Genomic DNA, 23,415 nt, shown 5'->3' with positions numbered 1-23,415 from the left:
AAAAAAAAAAAAAAGAATGGAACTTAACTCCAGGTTATTGTCTGAAACTCTTTTCTTGGGACCTTCCAGTAATGTCAAGAAAATGTTATTATCAATAAGTATTACTGAGAAGAGAACCCCAGAGACAATTGTTGAGAAATACTATAAATCAGAGATTTTTCAAACTTTTGGTTTCAGAATCCCTTTAGATGCTTAAAAGTTATAGAGGATGTCTGAAAGCTTTTGTTTATATGGGTTATATCTATTGATATTTGTCATTTTAGAAATTAAAACTGAGAAAATTTTAAAATATTCATTTGTTCATTTCTTTAGAAATAGCTATAATAAACGCATTAGGTGTTGAGATATTCTAATAAAAATTATTTCAAAAAATAAGTAAAAAAATGCTATTATTTTATATTTGTTTGGAAATCTCTTTAATATGTGGCTTAATAAAAGGCAGCTGAATTTTCACATCTACTTCTATTGGGTCGTCGAAAAAGTCATGACACATTTTTGCAATGAAAAACAGAAAAAAACACATCATGACTTTTCCGACAACCCAATATATTTGATCTGTTGAGATATCACAAATCATGTAGCCTCCAGAAAAGGCCACTGTACACCTGTGAGGGAATGAAAGTTAAAAAGGTAAATAATGTTCTAGTGTTATTGTGAAAACACAATAGTTTCAATTTTGAGGACTCTCTGAACGAGTCTTGGAGAGCCTCAGTGGTCACCAGATCGTATTTAGAGAACCACTGCTGTAACATGATACTCTTGATGACACAGAGGACAATACTGTGTGGAAAAACAGGAATACTAACAACTCTAAATCAAATAGTGATTCAGAAGAGTTGGATTCTAAATTCTAATTACAAACTAATTAACCTTTATTTTGTGCAAAATTTATATCTATCTATCTATCTATCTATCTATCTATCTATCTATATATATATTTGATTTAAAAACCCATACCTTAATAAGTCTGAAAGAACTTTTTCAATAGGCATAAAATAAAAATGCTGGGCCAGCTGAGTGGCTCAGTTGGTTAAGAGTTAGCTTAAGAGTGTGAGCTCTGAGCAACAGGACCACTGATTCGATTCCCACATGGGCCAGCGATGCTGCGGCCAAGCTGGGCTGCCAACAGGTGGCAGGATGACTCAGCTGGTGAGAGCGCGTGCTCCTAACAAGACTGCCTGTTCCATGGTGGCTACACCACAACTAAGACTGAACTCGGCACCTTGAGCTGAGCTGCTGCCCGGATAGCTCAGTGGATAAAGAGTGCACTCTTAACAACAAGGCTGCTGGGTTCGACTCCCACATGGGATGGTGGCTACGTCCACCCGCAACTAAGATTGTAACACAGCACCTTGAGCTTAGAGGCCACGAGCTGCCAACAGGCAGCCAGATGGCAACTGGTGCCCTCCACAATTAAGAATGAAGAACAACAGGGCCGGCTGAGTGGCGCGATGGTTAAGAACTCGCTTGGGATGCCAGAGGGCCCCGGTTCAGATCCCACATATGAGGGCCAGTGACACTGCCCTCTACAGCTAAGATGCTGAACAACAGCTCAACCTGGAGCTGGGCTGCCATGAGTCGCCGGCGACGGCGTGGGCTGCAGTCCCTGCTGCAGTGGGTTGCCATGGGCTACCGTGTGTGGCCAGCAGCCGCAGTGAGCGGCCGTCCAGAAGCCGGCGACTGATCTGCCTCGCCAGAGAAGAGCGCAATGATGGTGCCAACTTGGGCCAGTGAAGCAACATCCTCCACAACTAGATTGAAGAACAAAACGACAGCAACTTGTCTGTTCCCCTTTCCCCAATTCCCCAATAAAAATTAAAAAAAATCTTTAAAAAAAAAAAAAAAAAAGAATGAAGAACAACAACTTGTCTGGTCCCCCTCCCCAATTCCCCAACACTGTTCCCCTCCCCCAATTAAAAAATGCTATGTGATAAGAAAACCATGTATCATACTTTATTAGTAGTGTTTTTTCTTTCTTTGTGGTACATAAAATAACAGTATATGTTATAATGGATGATACTGTAGATTCAATTAAAAACAGTAAATATGTAAGGACAAATCTGTGCCATATTCCCCTCACAAAGAGAAGTTTGGATGTTACTTGGATTTTTAACCACAAATAATAATGGGACTGAAAATACCAAATACAATTCAATCTAAATATTTGAAGAAAATGTTTTAAATGGGAAATATTTAATATGGCATTATACATTTTCAGAATGATAGTCTTACTAAATGGAATATTGAAATACCTTTGACTTATTGTCACAGTAAAATATTTCGTTTTTATAGATTAATAATATTTTGATTTGAAAAGCTGACACTCTTCAATCTTGAAACTAGGATTTACTTATATACTTAAATATTACATGATGAACTTTAAATGAAGTTAAATGAGGAGGGTATATTTCATGTTTTTCTATAATGGGGATTATATTTCACCTTTAATCATTTATAACATTTTAAAGTATTCTATGAATACAAAAAAACAACCAAAGAAAATCACTATTTACTAAATATAAATATACATCATTTTAGTTCACTTACTTGGACTGTTTTTGCAGAATGATCTGCATGATTTAAAGTGGTTCTATCAGCATCTGGATCAGACTCTGTCTGCCTCAGGGAAGTACGTTTTTTCTTCGCAAGATCTGCATCTCTATTGTACGAGTATCCAAGCTTAGATGTGGGAGATAAACTTGGTTTTTTGATAGGTGACTCAGGATCTGATCTGCATTCCATGGATCTAGAATTCTCTAATTTTTCTTGCTCCAAATTACTTTCAACATCTAGAGTCTGAAGCTTTTGCTCTTCTGTCTCCTCACAAATAAACGGTGGAGACACATCCTTCTTCTTATCACTAACATCTAAGTCACTTAATTCTAAAGTCTCAGCTTTTAATAGTTTCTTCTTGCTTAACAAAACTTGCGCGTGAATTGAATCTGTATTGTAACATATTCCGGGATCATCGGATCCTGAAGTCCTCCCAGAGCTCTGCTGGGACTTTTGGGGTTCTGTGTCACTTTTAGTCCTGCGACAGTAAGGGGAGGCTGTGCTTGGACTAAGATGATCATCAGGAGTCTGATGCTCACTTTCCGACTCTCCGACCCCACTATCATTGACAAAAACAGAGTCATCCTGCGTTAAGAAGTCCACCGCTGCACTGGTAGGCTGCTGCAGTTCAGGCTCCTGTTTCAGATCACTAAGCTCTGCATAGAATTTTTCCTGATCGACAGAACTGTTTGTATCTGTTTCATAGTTTCCAACTTTATATGTGCTTTTACTGCTGTTTTCCTCTATCTGAACAACATTTAGTTCTTGGCCACTGAAATGTGCTCTTATTTGATAGAGATAAGTCATAACAGTCAGTTTGTCAGGAATTGCTAGTAAAACCATATCAGAAGGCTCTAATAACCGGGAAATTCCTATGCTGGCGAATCCATCATATGCCTTCAAAGGAAGAAAAAACAAAAGATATACTGAATAGTTCGGACAATCCATACATTTTAAAAACATTAAAATAATGAATGTTAACTAGACTTAATGTAGTCATTTTGTAATATATGCAAATATTGAATCATTATGTTGTATACCCGAAACTAATATAATGTTATATATAAATTAAACCTCAAAAAAGGTTCTGATATGTCATCTTGGGCAAAGGGAAGCAAAAGAAAAAAAAACCAAATGGGACATCAAACTAAAAAGTTCTCGCACAGCAAAGGAAACTATCAACTAAATTGGAGAAGATATTCACCAATGATACATCTGATAAGGGGTTAAAATCCAAAATTTATAAAGAACTGAAGCAACTTAACACCAAAAAAATCTAACAATCAAATTAAAAAATGGGAAGAGGACCAACAGACATTTCTCCAAAGAGGATATACAGATGGCCAATAGACATTTTAAAAGATGCTCAACATCACAAATTATCAAAGAAATACAAAAAAAGCACAATGATATATCACTTCATACCACTCATAATGGCCATCATTAATAAATCAACAAACAAATGTTAGTGAGGATATAGAGAAAAGGGAACCCTCATGCACTGTTGGTGGGACTGCAAGTTGGTACAGCCAATATGAAGGTTCCTCAAAAAATTAAAAATAGAACAACCTTATGACACAGCATTTCACTTCTGGGTATTTATCTGAAGAAACCCAAACACTAATTCGAAAAAAATGTATGCACCTCTTGTTCATTGCCACATTATTTATAATAGCCAAGATATGGAAGCAACATAAGTGCCCATCAAAAGCCAACTGGATAAAGAAGATGTGGTACATATATACAATGGAATATTACTTGACATAAAAGAAGAATGAAATCTTACCATTTGTGACAACATGTATGGACCTGGAAGGTATTATGCTAAGTGAAGTAAGTCAGACAGAAAAAGACAAATACCAAATGATCTCACTTAAATGTAAAATCTAAAGAACAAAAATAACAAACAAAGAAGGCAGAAACAGACTCATAGATGCAGAGAACAAATGATGGTTGCCAGATGGGAGGAGGTTGGGGGGCACGGTGAAAAAGGGGAAGGGATTAAGAAGTACAAATTGGTAATTATGAAATAGTCATGGGGATGTAAAGTAAAGCATAGAGAATATAGTCAATGATATGGTAATAACTATGTATAGTGCCAGGTGGGTACTAGCGAGGCAGATCACTTTGTAAATCATATAAATGTCTAACTACTATGCTGTGTACCTGAAACTAATATAATACTGTCACCTTTAATTGAAAATTCAAAAAAGGGGGGGAAAGGTGAAGGGGAATAAGAGGTTCAAATTTCCAGGTATAAAACAAATAAGTAATGGGGATGTAATATACAGTATAGGCAATATAGTCAATAATATTGTGATAGTGTGGTACAGTATCAGATGGTTGCTGGACTTGTCATGGTGATCACTTCTTAGGATATAAATGTTGAATAACTATGGTGTACACCTGAAACTAATATATGAAGTGTGATCACAAAATACAGTGAATGCTACTGCCGAGTGCCATCCAACGGAAAGGCTGTTTCATTATGGGAAGCAGCGCATTGAGCCTTAGAAACAGGGTGTGACAAGTTTCAGCTTATTCAGTGCAGTCAGTCGGGTGTGAGCTATGGTTGAGAGGAGGAGTGTTTTAAAGTGTGTGCTGTAAATCATCCTCCAACATGACAACACTCCATATCACACATTGTTTCTGTTACGGCAATTTCTGTCAAACAAAAATATTACGGTGTGTCCTCATCTACCTTTTCACTGGATCTGGTACCCTGTGACTTCTGGCTCTTCCCCAAAGTCAAAATAATTCAGGACATCGAGGCAACCATGACAGTGCAACTAAAGACACTCACGAAAAGAGGACTTTCAGAACTGCTTCAGAAAGTGTCAAGAATGATGAGATAAGTGTGTTCGAAGTAAGGGGGTGTATTTGAAGGGGGATTAATGACAATGTGTCTTTTACTGTAATAATTTTATTTAAACATTTACATATTTTTTCACATACCTCATAATATTGTATGTTAGCTATATTTTAATAAAAACCTTTTTTAAAAAACTCAAAAAAGTTTAAAAACTAAAATTAAGTTACCATAAAAAATAGCAAAATTTTAATGGATTTTTGTTTTTGCTATTGGAAGATACATTTACATTACTGACATTATGCCACATGAGCAGAACAAAATTCCAAGTCAGAAATTTGTAAAGGTGGGGTAGATACAAGAGAAAAAAAATGTTCTTAATTAAGAACAATTGAAATGTTCTTTTCCAATAAAGAAAATAAGCAAAAATGAGAGTTAATCAAACAAAAGGATAAGGACCTAAGGTATAAAGAAATAATTCATCTGGTGCTTTATCATTCCTATCAACCTCTCTTTTCCATGGTCATGTAATTGCAGTGATTTGCGAAGAAAAAATACCGCTAAATATCCCAAAAGAACTAACTTGATTAGCTGGTATGAAATACAAGAAAGCGCTATTTAAGCCTAGAAACATAGAAACATTTTTAAATGCCCAATTAACATTGATTTTCATAATTAGAAGAGTGAATTCATTTTTACTTCATCCATTTTGGAAAGAATGAAATGTTTTGAGTAGTACAAGCTCGTTGACAATGTGAGGCTGCATTGTACTATTTTTGTTAGCCTTTAAATGACTGTGGCATATCAGGTTTTTCTAGTTTTGAAGAATCAAAGCTGTTTCTCAATTTACAATTAATTATTAGTATCCTGACCTAACCCTTGAAAACAGCATTGTGTTGCTAGGAAGCATTAAAAATATGGCTAAAGGTTTAAACATACTCTTAGAAAAAGTAAAGATCATCGAGTTATATTCTCACATTGGGATATGAAATGTCTAGTCTTTGTAACAAGCAGGTTCATAACTCAAAGTTTTTCTTTAAAAGAAATGTGATGAAATCATATTACAATTCAGAAGAAATCAGTCTTTTGCACTTACATGTTAAGAAGTGCATTTCTACCTTTAAATTTAATCCTTGTCTTGTATTCTTTCTGTAGTTTAATAAGTGTGGAATACGTTAGAAAGAAAATGAAAAATAAATTGCAATATTAAAACCTTTTCAATTTTCACAGCACTATATTTCATAATATAGGGACCTCAAAATATTTACTTGAGAGAATGGCTCAGTTGGTGTGCATGTTTAGGCTTGTTTGTTATTTTACATCTTTTAGGAAAATTAAAGTCATTTTCCTCTTCATGTGTTTTGACAACTTGATTGACAGACATCAAATTGCAGACCATCAGGAAAAGCACCACAGGCAGTATTCTAAACATTTCCCAATTATCTAAAACACTGACATATTGGCTAAGATCAGATGTCACAGGTAAATACCTTTTTTATTCAGCACTTTTTACAGACCTGGGGAAATGATTAGCTTCCTTGTGGGGAATCTCCTGCTGGTGTTCTGCTTCATGTATCAATTCATCTTATGCACACTAATTACACTAAAAAACATTTAAAAACAAACCAGGTTTCTTGTAAGTGAGGTCAAAACTTTATAAAGGAATTTTCCAATAGGTTAACCTCTTCTGTTATGGTCAATCACCTACTGTGTTTTTAGCTGTTAATGTGTGGAGAAAAATGACGTTTTTCAAAGAAAATTGTCTTATTCATTCCTAGATGTTAATTGGTAAGGGGGAGTCGCCCTCCAGTTATGTTCTGTGTCTGCATGGAACTTAAGACATAGGCATTGTTTCTTGTGCTGCTTTAAGTCCAATCAAGGGCAGATGGGGTTATCGGGAAGAGCTGTGTGAAGCCGGAAATAAATCTGCAGGTAGCAACTGATACTCAAGGTAGATACCAGGTAAGAAGTTGCAAAGCGATGAAAAGAAAAGAGAAGACTATATAAAAACAATTATTAATTGAATTGTGCAAGGAATAGGATCATCTGAATTAAAACCCTTTCAAAAAGCCATGATTATCTGCCCCAGGTCTAATTGAGAAAAAAACTTAATAGGATATTCTCCTCTATGTAGTAATATGTAAATCCAAGGTATGCTTATCATTATTAAGTTCCTGAGAAAATAATGTAAAGAAATGCAACTTAAGCCTTCAGGAAATTCCCTATACTCTTTAAAAATACATAGCTAGGTAAAATAAAAAATGTTTCCTTTTCAAAATTTCAAACAGTAACTTGAAAGTTTCACTTTATAAAAATAATGATTTATTTTATAATGTTTTTATCTGCATTTAAATTAGCTTAGTATTTTATTCAAATGCAAAATATGCAGATAAGGAACTTTCATATCTAAAGATATAATTTAATTGATGAAAAAACAAGGCATTTCACTTTGACAGATACAAGCTCTCCAAAATTATACAAGAAATAATTCAAAAGAATGAATTGCTTTATAGCATGCCCACCATAAAGGTGATTTCTAGGAAGAAAATTATACTGATTTTTAAAAGATTACTTTTGGTGGCATATTTCAATAAAAAAATCTGACAGTTTTAAATAAAATGTGTGTCCCTAGGGTCAGCATCATGCATGTGCAAATAAATGAAAACTTTCTAATGATAATACAACTTTTTGGTTTTAAAGATCAATAAAAGTAAAAAAATATTTCCATTTACATTTTCACCTGTTAAATGAACTTCTATCAAATCTTTCCTTTTTGTCATTGGTGGTTTTAATTATCTAATTTAAAGTAGATTAAAAACTTTTGACCAAATGTTATTAATCACTTTGTCCCATGAATCCTTGTGACAATGAACCCCTTCTCAGAATAATGTTTTATATGTATAAAATACACAAAATTACAAAAAAATTATATTGAAAAATAAAACTGAAAATATTAACAATACTCAATTTGAGAAATAGTAATATATGCTTTTTTACTAATGCATTAACTACTGTAAATTTGAAGAAGTGATGAGCTTAAAAGGTATTTGTAACTGTAAAGCAATATGATAATATCTGAGATTCTAAAGATGACAAAGTCTCAGGTATGGCTCATACTACAGTGGTTTATTGCCTAAATTCATAATTTGAAGGAAATGACAATCCCAGTTAAAGATTTAAGAAAATAAAATATATTTTTACCCTAGCCATGTTCAAAGACCCTCTGAATTCTATCCACATCTCCCAGGTTAAGAACTTTTGTTCTAAGACTATAATATATTTCATTTAACTTTTCAGGTGAATGATTCAATTCAGCACAAAACCAAAAATAAACAGAAAACCCATTAACTGAGTACCTACTGTGTGTTGAGTTAGGTGCTTCCCTCCTTTTTCATGTCATGTTGCACGTAGAAAATTGTAATACTGTACTACACACTGGAGTAAATAGTTAAGTCAGCCTGTTGTCACAGTCAGCTGGCCCCGGGGGCTCTAGCAACTCAGCCCTTTGCACAGCTACCTTGAAGGCTGAAAGGATCAATATCCCCCACATACCTGTTGGGAAGCTCTGACCTCAGTATATTAATTAATTATGTGGAAAAAGTGTACAGTTTACCAGAAAATGAAAAAAGGAACCAATGTTCATATTTTTTTTGCTTCTAGGAACATACTCGTTCTTTCTTGGCTTTAGGCTCTTGCCCTCATCTCCTCCCAACAGATTTTTCTAAACTCATAATAGAGGATGACACAATAGCTTTGCGGTGCACCTAAAAGCTAAATCCTGAATAAAAGCAATATGCTTTAACAAATATTTAACAGTTAATGAAGTTCATACACATAGTAAAATCTGATGCCCGTCTGGCATTTGTAATCGGTAAAGGCCATGACAAACTAGAATAAACCATGCGTCCTGTTTTAAGTGCAGGAAGCAGACTACATTCTGTGAGCTGCAGTTATGACCTCACAAAATCACCTCACTTTCCCCAAATTAATAGAAGCCTACGGAGAAGCAAAAATTGAAACTACATATTTTTTTCTAGGCAATTCTTACCTTTTTGTTGTTCTCTTTTATATCTTGAGGATTCAGAGACTTGTAGTCACTGAGGGAGAAAATGGCACAGTAGGTATATACAGTATTTGATAAAACACCTGTTTTAAAAACAAACTGAATCTAAAAATTTGACACTCGATAATACCAAAGAGTAACTAGCAATTTCACAGCAATTCAATCAACAAAACAAATAGTGTGGAAAATTAAGGAAATAAACCAATAAAAACAGTGATTACATGTTTCCTTGCCTGAAGCCTTCCATGTAAAAGAGAAGTTAAGGCAGGGGCCCAGAGACTAGCCTTGACAACCAAATTTACTATTTGGTTGTACTGTTGTCACTATACAAAGAGTTACAGGTTTACTTGTCTCATTTCATTTTGACACTAACCCAATTTTCTTAATAATTTGAAGTCAGTTCTTTGTATGACATTAAGGAGAAAAATAATTTTTAACCAAACAGAAAAGGCTGTTTTTAGGTATCAAGAAGGGAGAACTCTTCTTTCTGGCATATGTTTATTTCTTCTCTTAAAAAGAGGAGATGTGGGTGAAAAAAAGAAACAGAAAGTCAAGTATTTCAAGACATGTGTTAAGAAATGATTTTATTTTTTCGAAAGCTACCTATTATTTGCAAAGTATTTATAGGGAATGGAAAATTTTCTACTTACATTAAATCTGGTCTAAAGTGGTGTAATATTGCACAAAAAGATAAGCCATTTCTCCACGATGTAGTAAAATTGGTGATTTTCACTCCCCTGTAGTTTTTTGTAACTTCTCTGCACCATACAAGCAACGACTGACTAGCATTTGGCTTTCGTCCCAAAACAGGACTTGGTATAGGACTTGGCTAGAAAAAATAAAAAAGAGGAAACCATTAATCTAATGGAAGATGAAAATTAACATTAATTGACCTTACTAGATCATTTAAAACCTTTTGATGTCAGTTTAGGTTCTTCAAAATTGTCAATTCAAGACAACTGTAACCTCCAAGAAAGAGACATGAATCTTAAGTTATTATCTTCAGTTTTAGCCTATGGCATTTGCCTGACAAAGATGTAGATATGAAATATTTTAAACTTATATGTAAGAACAGGCCAAGAGCTATATTGATGAAAACATTATATTAATGTATTTAATAAGTATTTAAACACATCAGGGTGAATATCTGTGGAACTCTCACACAAAATTTTCCCCAAATATAATTATGTACAAATTTAGTTCCTTTTTTTTTTTAATTGGGGAACAGCCATAGTCATTGGTTACACATTGCTTTCATGGTACAATGGCATAGTTGACTCTTTCAGGGAGGGCACAGCTCACGGTGGCCCATGCGGGGATCAAACCGGCAACCTTGGTGTTATCAGCACCATGCTCTAACCAACTGAGCTAACTGGTCACCCCAATATAGTTTCTTTTTGACTAAAGAATGTATTTGAAAGTCTAACTGTAGCACAAATTGTTAGTTATGGAGAGATCAAAATCATAGTAAATTTTTTAAATGTAGTAATCACATACATTTTACATAGCACAATGATAATCATAATCAATCATACTTCTTATATAAATTTAATGATGGCAGAAAAGATTTAGAGTTATTAGCCACAGGCAGGTGTTGGTAGCAACAGCATACAACAGTATGTAATTTGGATTGCTCAAAATATCTTATTATCACTAATAGCAACTTTAGAATATTAGGTCAGTTGGGGTGTGTGTGTGTGTGTATGTGTGTGTGTTAAATCTTAAGCATATACTTGGTTTTCCCCTTGTTTGTACACTTAAAACAACAATGAAACAACAAAATTAAAACTAAATAATAAGATTTTTATCTTAAATATTTATTCTTAAAATCATGACATTTCCTTTTACTGGAAAACACCCACATTTTGTGATGGTAACTTTAGAGGCTGATACAACTGAAAACTTTAAAAGAAAACTACTAAATGTTTCTGGACGTCAAATCTCGCTATCAATTAAGAGTGCTGGCTATAGACATAAAATAGAGGCCCTTAAAAATAAGGTGAAAGGAGAATAATTACTTACCCTAATATCATTTAAGTTTAACAAGCAAACCATTCTTGCCACACAGCTTACTTAAGAAAGACCAATGATGCCCCCACTTGACAAAAGCATGTTAGTGCTAAACAATTAAAATCATTAACCCAATATAATTATGATTTATGCATTCACTGCTCCTCAGAAAAGCTACTAAGAAATACCAAGGATATATTTCTTACTTTTTATTAACTGTCAGATTAAAAAGTTATGTAAACAACCATGAATCTAGCAAAGTGCTATTCTTTAAATTATCACCTCTACAAAGTAAATACTGAAAAGTTCACAGGATATAAAAATCAACAAATTTGGATCAGATCTATTTAATATGAATAAGTAGGTAAAAATGGAATATCCCAATATAGTAAAATATTTACCTTAGAATAAATAATAGCTCTTTTAACTATTAATCTAACATCTACAAAAATGAACTATTAAATATCTTTTCGCCTAAAAGTGACTTTTTACGGTGACTTTCAAATCCCTCTAGTCACTTAATATGGAAGTGGAGAGGACAGTGGTCTATGGATGAGCTAGGAGATTGATGAACTGGGCACAAGTAAATTTTTTCTTAGATTTTCTATTATTTAAAAGATTGTCTTTATTGAAATATTTTTCTGTTCCAGCAATCCCTCTTCTGAGATATACCAAAAAAATCTGAAAACACTAAATCATAAGGATATATGTACCCCTATGTTCATTGCAGCATTATTTACAATAGCTAAGACATGGAAACAACCTAAGTGTTCATCAACAGATGATTGGATAAAGATGTGGTATACACACACACACACACACACACACACACACACACACAATGGAATACTACTCAGCCATAAAAAAATGAAATGTTGCCATTTGTGACAGCAATGATGGATCTTGAAAGTATTATGCTAAGTGAAATAAGTTAGATGGAAAAGGGCAAAAACTGTATGATGTGGAATATAAAACAAAAAGTAATACACAAAATAACAAAACAAACAAAAATAAACTCATAGATACAAACAACTGAATGGTGGTTACCAGAGGAAAGGGGAGTATAGGGGAGGGCGAATTGAGTAAAGGAGGTCAAATACATGGTAATGGAAGAAAACTAGACTTTGGGTGGTGAACACGCAAAGAGTATACAGATAGAGTAAATGGATATCAAATTATAATGTTGTACACCTGAAATTTATATAATGTTATCAACCAATGTTACCTCAATAAATTTAATTAAAAAAATATTTTCTGTATCAAATCATATTATTAAAGCATTGATTCACTCCAAGCATGAGTGGCATGTACATGGGTCAGGTAACCTGAAACTATCATTACATTGATTCATTCTAATCATCAGAACATACATACTGGGTTGTTGGAAAACTCATGACGTATTTTGTCTGTTTTTCAAAAGTCATTTATTTATATAAAGAACAAAGATCCATCAATGATATATTGCCCATTTTGTTTGATAACCTTTTGCCATCTTTCAGTGAGCTTCATAATTCCTCGTTCACAGAAGGACCTGTCTTTATTTGCAAAAAACTGAAAAAGGTGCTGATTTACAGCCTCATCTGAATTGAACATTATACCACTAAAGAGGTTTTAAAGAGAGCTAAACAAGTGGAAGTCTGACAGCGCAAGGTCAAGCGAGTATGGTGGGTGTGGCAACACATCCCATCCAAGCTCTAATAATTTTTGACAGGGTGATCAAACTTGTGTGTGTCTCGCATTGTCGCAATGGAACACAACTCCTTTACAATTAACAAGCTCTGGACGTTTCTGGATGATGAATTCGTTCAAACTGTCCAATTGCAAACAGTACACATTCGAACTGATTGTTTGGTTCCTTGGTAGGAGCTTGAAAAACACGACACCTTTAAAATCCCACCAAACTGACAGCATAACCGTCCTCTGATGAATGTCTGCTTTCGATATCGTTTGAGGCAAATCATCATGTCAGGACCAAGACCGTTTGTGCACCACATTGTTTTAAACAATCCACTTCTCATCACCAGTTATCAGTCGCTTCAAAAAAAGATCATTTTCCTCACGTTTAATGAGCATATTGTAGATGTTTATACACGCCGTCAAATGAACTTCTTTGAGTTCATGTGGAACCCAAATATCAAGCTTACTTACGTATCCCAGCTAGTTCAGGTGGTTGTGAATGCTTGTATGATGGATGTTCAATGTTTCTGCAATCTCTCATGTCGTGTAACGTGGGTTTGACTCGATCAATGCCTTTATTTTGTCGTCATCAACCTCGGTGGGCCTCCCTGACTGAGGAGCGTTGTTGAGATCAAAATCACCAGTATGGAATTTTGTGAACCATCGATGGCAATGACATTCTTGTGGAGCATTGTCACCGTAAACTTTATGCAACTTTTCACAAGCTTGATGTGTGTTCTTCTCTTTATGGAAGTAAAACAGTAAAATATGGCAAAAATGCAGTTTGGTCTTCCATCTTCAATTTACTGTAACATCTCCAAAACTCAACCAAATTGCTCAATTTCTTTTCAGAATGAAGCTAAAACTGTCAGCTGTCAAATGACATAGCAATAACATAGATGCGAATGACTCTAGTACTTCCAAAAATGAACTAGTGCCATCTGTTGCAAACATGCATCATGACTTTTCATACAACCCAACAGATAATGTACAAATGTCATTATCAGCATATTACAATCTACAGTGGCTTTCTGTACTTAAAAGTTAAGGAAAACACACACGTCTTTAAATTATGAATATATTCTTATTTCTAAGAAGGCTCAATATGAAAAGGCTGGAAGAACTAAACTAAACTTTGGATTTACCCTAACACAAAACCCTCGTACTAAAACATTTTACAGGGATGCTTACTGCACTGCCAAGAAAAAGGGAGTCATGTGTATTGAAGAAGCTTTGATGAAATTACAAGCCCTATAAATGGTCATGTTGGTTACAGAGAAAGAAAACTGAAGTACAGCCATTGTTCAATGAATCATCCACTTCAGAACTGCTGACCTTTCATCTAATATTTTGCAGAGGGTCATAAAAAGAAATAAGCGATTAAATCATTTTGAAACCTTCAGTATATAAATGGATGAAACTGCTTGTTTCTTGCTATTGCCAGCTCCTGGTTTTGTAGTAAATGTGAAAGGTTGCCACCTTTACTCTCTGTCTCAGTCCCCTTGTCTATAAAATGGGGATTGTAATGATACTTAAGAGTGTTGTTGTAGTAACAAGGTCTGCCTCCCTCTCCTCCTGCCCATTATACTCATTGCCACTCTGTCCCTCAATCACTTTGAACCATATTGACCTCTTTGCTGTTCCTTGTATACCCCCAGACTTTGTTCCCACTACAGTGTCTTTGCACAGATTGTTTCATTTGCCTGGTTGCTCTCCTCACAGATATTTGCATGGTTAACTCCAATGCAATCATCTCCATTAGCCCTATTCTAACCACTCTAATTAATAATGCAACCAACCTCCGTCACTCAATCCCAGCTCAGCACTCCTGACTCACCGTACTCTTTTTTTCCCCATAGTACTTATCATCTTTTTACGGTCCATACATTTTATTTTGGTTATTACCAAAATATGTTTATTATTAATGCTTATTACCTGTTCATCCTCACTAAATAAAAGGGCTACAGGGCAGGGATTTTAGTTTGTTTTGTTTATTAACCTATCCCAACTGTCCAAAATAATTCCTGGCACTCAGTAAATACTGTTAAATGAATACATTCATGCAAAACACTTAGCAGAATCTATGTCACATACTAACTTTTCAGTAAATGTTAACTGCAATTATTATTACTACCATTAATGCATTATTGGCACTTAAATTCCTATTTTTTAGGGTCTTTTGGAAACTTCAAAGGCCATGAATTTCTTCAAGATACTGAAAAAAATGTTTTGCATACAAAGCTTTAAGATAATCTTGATACTCTATGTGCAAAATGGAGCAATTGGAATTCTTGGCAATGTATTTATTTATGGGATTTGGTGAAAAAAGAAACTTGGAATGATTGTAATTTATTGTTTTCCAAAGAAAGAAAAATACCAAAATCTGGCCATTAAGCATAGAAACAAACTTTCAAATGTTGGAATAACTCTTCAAAAGGTCTTGTATTTCTACAATAGAAGGAACCTCTATTTAACATCTTGGGAAAGTACAGCACGGATATTACAGTTGTCCTTTTTATGCACTGAGAGAAGACATTTATAAAAGCCATTCTGATTATAACTTTATGATTAGAATGATCAGTCTGCTCAGTTAGGTGATTCCACCAGTTCTATCTCAATCAGCCACTGTGTGAACGAAATTGCACTGATCACAGTTTGAGAACTAGTTAAATTTCAAACATTATGGAGCCAGCTTGAAGTGGTGGCAGTAGGAGAAAAAATAGGACTTGAGACTACTGTTTCTCTTAACAATTCTATGTTCTAATATAGATCATTTTAATATATTATTTCTGTTAATACAGCTTATTACATATTAAAGATAGTAAGGCCACCTAAGTATTCTTGTTAACAATGGCATCATGATCTTTTTTTCAGAAAACCTAGTCAAATAACTTGTTACAAAATTTCCTAAATTTTAATAGCTACGAGAAATTGCAATTCCATTTCTGCTCTACCCCTGACTATAGTAGCTTTCTCTTTTGCTGTCTCCCTTTTTCTACTGATACAAGCACATATTCCTCTAGGTATTGCTCTAAATAGTTTTCTCTCTCCACTCTTTGAGCTGATTCACTCCCAGGACTCCAACTTTCACTTCCATGCAGATGATTCCCAAATACACATTTATAGTTCAAAGTATCTCAAGTTGACATTTCCAGCTGGCTGTCCTTCCTGCCATATAAAATTCAAATTCAATATGTTCAAAACCATAATTATAATCTTTCCTTACAACCTGCTCCATTTTCATTATGTTTGCAAATGATACTGCTATTGTACCAATTGTCTAGGCTTTTAATCTCAGGATCAGCTTTGAACTCCTTCACCTATCATCCCTTACTAGCTAATTCATGGGCAATTTTGATCCTACTGTTGGAACGTTTTTGTAATCTAACTTCTTTGCCTAGGCTATTGCAAAATCTTCCTAATAGGTCTTCCTTCTTCCAAATTCTCCCTTATCTGAACCATTGTCATAGCAACAATCTTCTTAAAATACAGGTCAAAGACCCTAATGGCTTTCATGAACATACAAAATGATGTTAAAATACTTCTGAGACCTGACAAATCTTTTTCAAGATATCTAGTCTCTAGGATGATTAACAATTCTCTTTGCTTTCCTGCCTAGCCCTTAGTTCCCCTGTTTTCAAGCTTTGATCATATAGATTGTCACCCCACTTGGAATATATTCTGACCCAAGTACAACTGCTACAATTTCATCCCACCATCAAGATTAAGTTCAATTGCCATCAGCCACATGAAATCTCTTCCCAACTCCCAGGTAGTAGGAACCCTTTTCAATGTTCTTTAGACTCTCTGTGCCTCTCTTATAGTATTCTTACTATAATATATTCTGCTCTTCCCTCTACAAATAACTCAGAATCTATACCAAGATGTTCCCACTCCAGAGCCTGTGCTCTTAAATACGTACATTTCACATTTCAAGATAATTTGTATTTAGAACTTTAGCAGAAACTGTATGTTTCTTAAAATGAGGAATGGTCTCAATTTCTTATCTTTTTCAGAGCTTAGATCACTGCCCCATGTATGTAAATTAATTAATTCAAAACAGGCAATTGATCCCAACAATTTAAACCCTAGAAGTATTATTAATAAAAATCTTTGCCCATTCTGTTGGATTTTAGATTATTGGTTAGAACTAGAACTAATATTAATTAAGTCCAGAGCAATAAGATATACATCTAGTACCACTGCTAAAGCTTTAAAACATTTTGGTTTCCCTATTGCTGCTCTTCGGAGCCTTTGCCCAATTATTGCAAATCACTGCAAATGGCTGAGGGAATTTTGGATAAATCTTAACATTTGGTAAGCCCCAAATGTCAGAAGAGGTGAGAACAAGAACACTTACATCTGTACAAGCTTTGACTACTAGACAGTCAGGAAGATTATGTTGTATTTAAAAAAATATTGGGAAGAACTCCTGCTTACATAAAGTAGGACTACCAACTGAACATAACTTCTAAAAAGCTAAACAAAATATTTTTTTAGAAAACTTTCCAAGAAATGTTGAACAATTATCCCCAAGCCAAGCTCTGAAGAGAGCAGAAAACCAGAGATTGAATAAAGCTCTCAGAGCTGCTTTCATAACATGTGACCTGGAAGAGTGAATTGAGAGGTAAAGCTGCACTTTTGGTAGACTCCCAAAATGCAACATGAGCCCCCCCCACACACACACACATACACCCTCAAAAGTAGAAAAAAAACACAATAAAAATGAGAATGAAAAAAATGAAATAGAAAATAAGCATACAATGAAAAGGATCAATGAAGTCAAGAGTTGAAAGGATAAAACTCAATTAAACCTCTAGTGTGACTGACCAGGATAAACAGAGGGAAGCAAGTCCCTAAAATAGTGTACCTCGAAGAAATGGGAAACCTGGATAGTTCTATAACTTTAAAGAAACTGAATTTGTAATTAAAAACTTTCCTATAAACAAAATTCTAGTTGACTTCACTGATAAGTTCCACCAAACATTCAAGGAAGAAATGTCTCCAATATTATACAAATTCTTCCAGAGAAAAGAAAAATAGGTTTATTCCCCAACTCATTTAATGATCCTAGCAAATCTTGGTACGAAAATTCAACAGCATAAGGCAAAATTAGAGGAAAACCTGTCCTGAATGTAGAAGCAAAGGTTTTAATGAAAATATTAACATACTGAATCTAGCAATTTATAAACGAACAAACTGGATTTATCACAGGAATACACATTTGACAACATTAGCAAATCTATTGAAGTAGCTTGCTGTTAACAGATTATACGGAAAAATATAAAAATATGTAGATACAATCACCTAAATAAGTGCTGAAAACATTTAATAAAATCTAACATCCATTTATATTCTATAAAATAATCTTAGCAAACTAGTAGTAATCGAAGATTCTTTAACTTGAAAAAAGCCTACAGCAGATGCTACAATTGTGAAACGTTTAATTTTCTCTTTGAGATTGAAATTCTAGCACCACTTTCAGTCAACATTGTTTTGGAGGTCCCAGCTATTACATTAGGGCCAGAAAAAGGCATATGGGTATAAATATTGGGAAAGAAACAGAATTATAAAATTGTTATTTTCAAATAATATAAATATGCAGAAAATGCAAAAGAATCTACAGATAATTAACATTAATAAGAGCATGTAAAGAGGCTGCTGGATACAAAAAACAATATACAAACCCAAATGCATTCCCGTATACCAACAAAAGCAGTCAAAAATTTAAAATGTTAAGACCACTCATAATGGCCTAAACATGTCAACTACTAAGGAATAAACCTACAAATAATGTACATGACTGCTATAAAAAAAACTATCACATTTTACTGTGAGAAAATAAGATAGAGACATGTACTATATTCATGGATTAGAACACTCAATATTGTAAAGATACCAATTTTTTTTTTGCAGGGAAAGGTTTAACCAACAGACCTAAACTCTTTCTTCGTGAGGAAATGACCTCGAGTGTAAAAACATTTCCATGGAGATATAATGAACTAAGAATACTGTAATACCTTGGTTTGCGAGCATAATTCGTTCCGGAAACAAACTATTCGTGTTACAAGACATCGCTCGTTTTACCACGTTAAAATGTATTAGAAATGTTTGCTCATTGTGTGGAACACTCGTAAACCATGTTACTCGCAATACAAGGTTTTACTGTAATGTGAAATGTCAGATGTTACCAGGCAATACTACTTATTGTTGAAATGATCCCAGCTTGGTGAACTGCATCTAAACTTGGAAGCCTGTCGACAAACTATAAATGCCTAATAAAAAACAAAGGCCACACCTTCCCTGTGCATAATGTGATTCTTATGGCGAAATGTGTCCCTGGATGGATCCAATAGTTGTCAGTATGGGCTGTTAAAAGCTCCTATACTTTATAAGCCAGCGTGGTCTACACTTACTCACCTGGTCTTGTCACTTTACAACTGAATAGCTCATGGGGGCATGGGGGAGGGGAAATGGATATGGTGCTGCATTCCTGATGCTGTAATGTTAATATTGGTTAATTCCTAAGTATTTTATTCTTTTTGATAAAATTCTAAATGAAACTGTTTTCTTAACTTCGTTTTTAGACTGTTTACTGTTAGTGACAGAAATGCAAGTGATTTTTGTGTTGACTTTGTATGCTTTGCTGAACTCATTTATTACTTCTAGATTTTTGGTGGATTCTTTAGGGTTTTCAATATATGTGATCATATTACTTGTGCACAGAGAAATTTTAATTCTTTCATTCCAATTTGGATGCCTTTTATTTTTTTTCTTGCCTAACTGCTCTAGCTAAGACTTCAAGTACTATGTTGAATAGAAGTGGCAAGAGTGGGCATCCTTGCTTTGCTCCTGATTTTAGAGGATAAGTTTTCAGTTTTTCACTGTTGGGTATAATGTTCACCATGGGTTTTTCCTATATTGCTTTTATTATCTTGCGGTAGTTTGTCTATTCCTAGTTTGCTGAGTGTTCTTATCATGAAAGGGTGTTGAATTTTGTCGAATGCTTTTTCTATATCTATTGAGATAATCATGTGATTTTTATCCTTCATTATATTAATGTAGTGTTGATCGATTGGCATATGTCAAACCATCCTTGCAATCCAGGAATAAATCCTACTTGGTCATGATGTACAATTCTTTTAATATGCTGCCGAATACAGTTTGCTGGTATGTTGTGGATAATTTGTACATCAGTGTTTATGAGGGAATATTGGTCTGTAGTTTCCTTTTTTTGCAGTATCTTTGGCTTTGGTATCAGGGCAATGTAGGCCTTTTAGAATGAGTTAGAGCACTCCCTCCTCTTGGGTATTGGGGAAAACTTGGATAACGTTTTTTTTCTTCTTTAAAATTCAAAAGTGAAGCCATCAGGTCCAGGGCTTTCCTTTGTCAGGACATTTTTGATGACTGGTTTAATGTCCTTATGAGCTATAGGTCTATTCAGGTTTTGTGTTTCTTCATGATTCAGTCTTGGTAGAGTTTGTGTTTCTAGGAATTTTTCCATTTCATCTAGGTTATCCATGTTTTTTGGCACACAGCTGTTCAAAGTACGATCTTATAACCCTTATTTCTCTAGAATTGGTAGTAATGTCTTCACTTTCCCTTCTGATTTTAGTAATTTAACGCTTTCTTTTTCTTAGTCCATCTAACTTAAGGTTTGTCCATTTTGTTGATGTATTCAAAGAACTAACTTTTGGTGTCATTAATTATCTCTACCTTTTCTCAAAGATTTCATTTTTTTTAGAGGAGTTTTAGGTTCACAAAAATTAGAGGAAGGTATAAAGATTTCTCACATACCCCTGCCTCTCATGCGCACAGTCTTTCCCATCATCAACATCACTCACCATAACGGTGCATTTGTTACCAAGTATGAACCTACACTGATACATTATAATCACCCAAAGTCCATAGTTTATCTCTTTAGTGTTGTACATTCTATCCGTTTTGACAAATGTATAATGACATATATCCATCGTTATATCATACAGAGTTTTTTCACTCTATGCTCTGCCTGTTCATCCCTTTTCCTGCACCTCCACAACCCCTGTCCTGGCAACCACTGATCTTTTTACTCTCTCCTCTGTTTAGCCTTTTCCAGAATGTCATATATGATTAAAACCACCTAGTATGTAGCCTTTTCTGATCGGCCTCTTTTACTTAGCAATATGCATTTGAGGTTCCTCCATATCTTTTCATGGCTTGATAACTCATTTCTTTTTAGCTCTGAATAATATCTCATTGCCTGGATGTACCACCGTTTATTTATCCATTCAACTTCTGAAGGACATGTTGTCTGCTTCCAAGTTTTAGCAATTATGAGTAACACTGCTATAATCATCTGCATGCAGGTTTTTGTGTAAATATAAGTTTCCATCTCCCTTGGGTAAATACCAAGGAGTGCAACTATTGGGTCATATGGTAAAAGTATGTTTACTTTTGTAAGAAATCGCCAAACTGTCTTCCAAAGCAGCTGTAGCATTTTGCATTTCCACCAGCAATGAATGAGTTCTTGTGTTCCACATCCTTGGCAGTATTTGCTGTGGTCAGTGTTCCAGATTTCGGCCATTCTAATAGATATGTACTGGTATCTCATAGTTTGTACTTGCATTTCCTTGATGACATATGATGTGGCAAGTCTTTTGATATGCTTATTGGCAATCTGCAAATCTTCTTTGAAGAGGTGTCTGTTAAGGTCATCGGACTGTGTTTTAATCAGGTTGTTTTCTTACTATTGAGTTATAACAATTTGTTGTATATATGAATAATAATCTCTTATCAAATGTGTCTTTTACATGTATTTTCTCCCTGTCTGTAGCTTGTCTTCTCATTATCTTCACATTGTCCTTTGCAGAGCAAAAAACTTTAATTTTAATGAAATCCAGCTTTTCCATTTTTTCTTTCATGAATTGCACCTTTAGGGTTGTGTCTAAAAATGCATCTCCATACCCAAAGACTTCTAAATTTTTTCCTATGTTATCTTTATAGTTTTGTGTTTCAATTTAGGTCTATAATCCACTTGATACAATTTTAGTGATGGATGTAAGGTCTGTGTCTAGATTCATACTTTTGCATGTAAATGTTGTTCTATCACCATTTGTTGTATAGTTTTTCTATTCCCTACTTTATTTATCTTTTTCCTAATATTTATTATTCCCTTCCTTGTGCTAGCTTTCAGTTTAGTTTGTTCTTTTTCTCCTTAAGTTTTGTTTTGTTTTAAATTGGGGAAATGTGTGTTTTCCCAGGACCCATCAGCTCCAAATCAAGCAGTTGTTTCAATCTAGGTATGGAAGATGCAGCTTAGTGGCCCATGTAGGGATCAAACTGGCAACCTTGGTGCTATGAGCACTGCACTCTAACCAACTAACCAGCCACCCCTCTCCTTAAGTTTTAAAGTTAGGTTGTTGAATTGAGATCTTTCTTTTTTAAATTTTAACTTGACATATTTTATTTAATGCAACATATTCAAAACATTGTCATTCCAATATACAATTAATTCTTAAAATTATAATAAGATACTTTCTTTTCTTGGTTTGGACTAAGTCTTTAAAATCTAGTGTGCAAAGCAAAGTTAAAATAATACTACCTTTTAGACTAATAATTTTTATTTTTATTTTTATTTTTATAGGGTAACAGTGTGTTTTTTCCAGGCCCCACAGCTCCAAGTCAAGTTGTTGTCCTTCAATCTAGTTGTGGACGGCACAGCTCAGCTCCAAGTCCAGTCACCGTTTTCAATCCGGTTGTGTGTGTGTGTGTGGGGGTACCGCCCACCATCCCATGTGGGAATCGAACTGGCAACCTTGTTGTTAAGCGTACACTCTCTAACCAACTAAGCCATCCAGCCACCCACTGGCAGCTCAGCTCAAGTCGTTGTCTTCAGCCTAGTTGTGGAGGGTGCAGCTCACTGGTCCATGTGGGAATCGAACTGGCAACCTTGTTGTTCAGAGCACATGCTCTAACCAACTGAGCTAACCGGCCACCCCTAGACTAATAATTTTTTAAATCATGTGGAAAACAAAACGCGGAGTTACAAATTGTGCTACAATGCTAGTGTTTACAATTAACCATGTATTTACCTTTACTGAGAACTTTATTTTTTCATGTGGCTTCAAATTACTATCTAATGTCCTTTTATTTCAACCTGGAGAACTCTCGTTGGCATTTCTTGCTGGGCAGCTCTAGCGGTAACAAACTCCCTCAGTTTTTTTTTGTTTTTTTTTCTGGGAATGTCTTACTATGTCCTTCACTTTTTTTTTTTAAGATTTTATTGGTGAATTGGGGGGTGGGGAACAGCGTTGGGGAATCG

The 23,415-nt window shown here is 34.7% G+C and overlaps 1 protein-coding gene across 8 annotated transcripts in view; it reads right to left on the bottom strand.

The window, feature by feature from the left end:
* The window catches only part of EHBP1 (EH domain binding protein 1), a 322,290-nt gene that overhangs the window by 100,803 nt on the left and 198,072 nt on the right, over positions 1 to 23,415 (bottom strand). For all 8 annotated transcript variants that reach the window (XM_019634942.1, XM_019634858.1, XM_019634995.1 and 5 more), the window contains 3 exons: positions 10,076 to 10,254; positions 9,411 to 9,459; positions 2,548 to 3,450 (listed from right to left, as the gene is read on the bottom strand). In XM_019634942.1, coding sequence (XP_019490487.1) covers positions 2,548 to 3,450; positions 9,411 to 9,459; positions 10,076 to 10,254 — 1,131 coding nt within the window. The remainder of the gene's footprint in view (positions 1 to 2,547; positions 3,451 to 9,410; positions 9,460 to 10,075; positions 10,255 to 23,415) is intronic.

This window comes from Hipposideros armiger, unplaced genomic scaffold, assembly GCF_001890085.2.
Source record: "Hipposideros armiger isolate ML-2016 unplaced genomic scaffold, ASM189008v1 scaffold_2, whole genome shotgun sequence".
Classification (NCBI taxonomy): Eukaryota; Metazoa; Chordata; class Mammalia; order Chiroptera; family Hipposideridae; genus Hipposideros; species Hipposideros armiger.
Note: the sequence above shows the minus strand (reverse complement) of the source record. Positions and strands in the feature narration are given on the sequence as shown.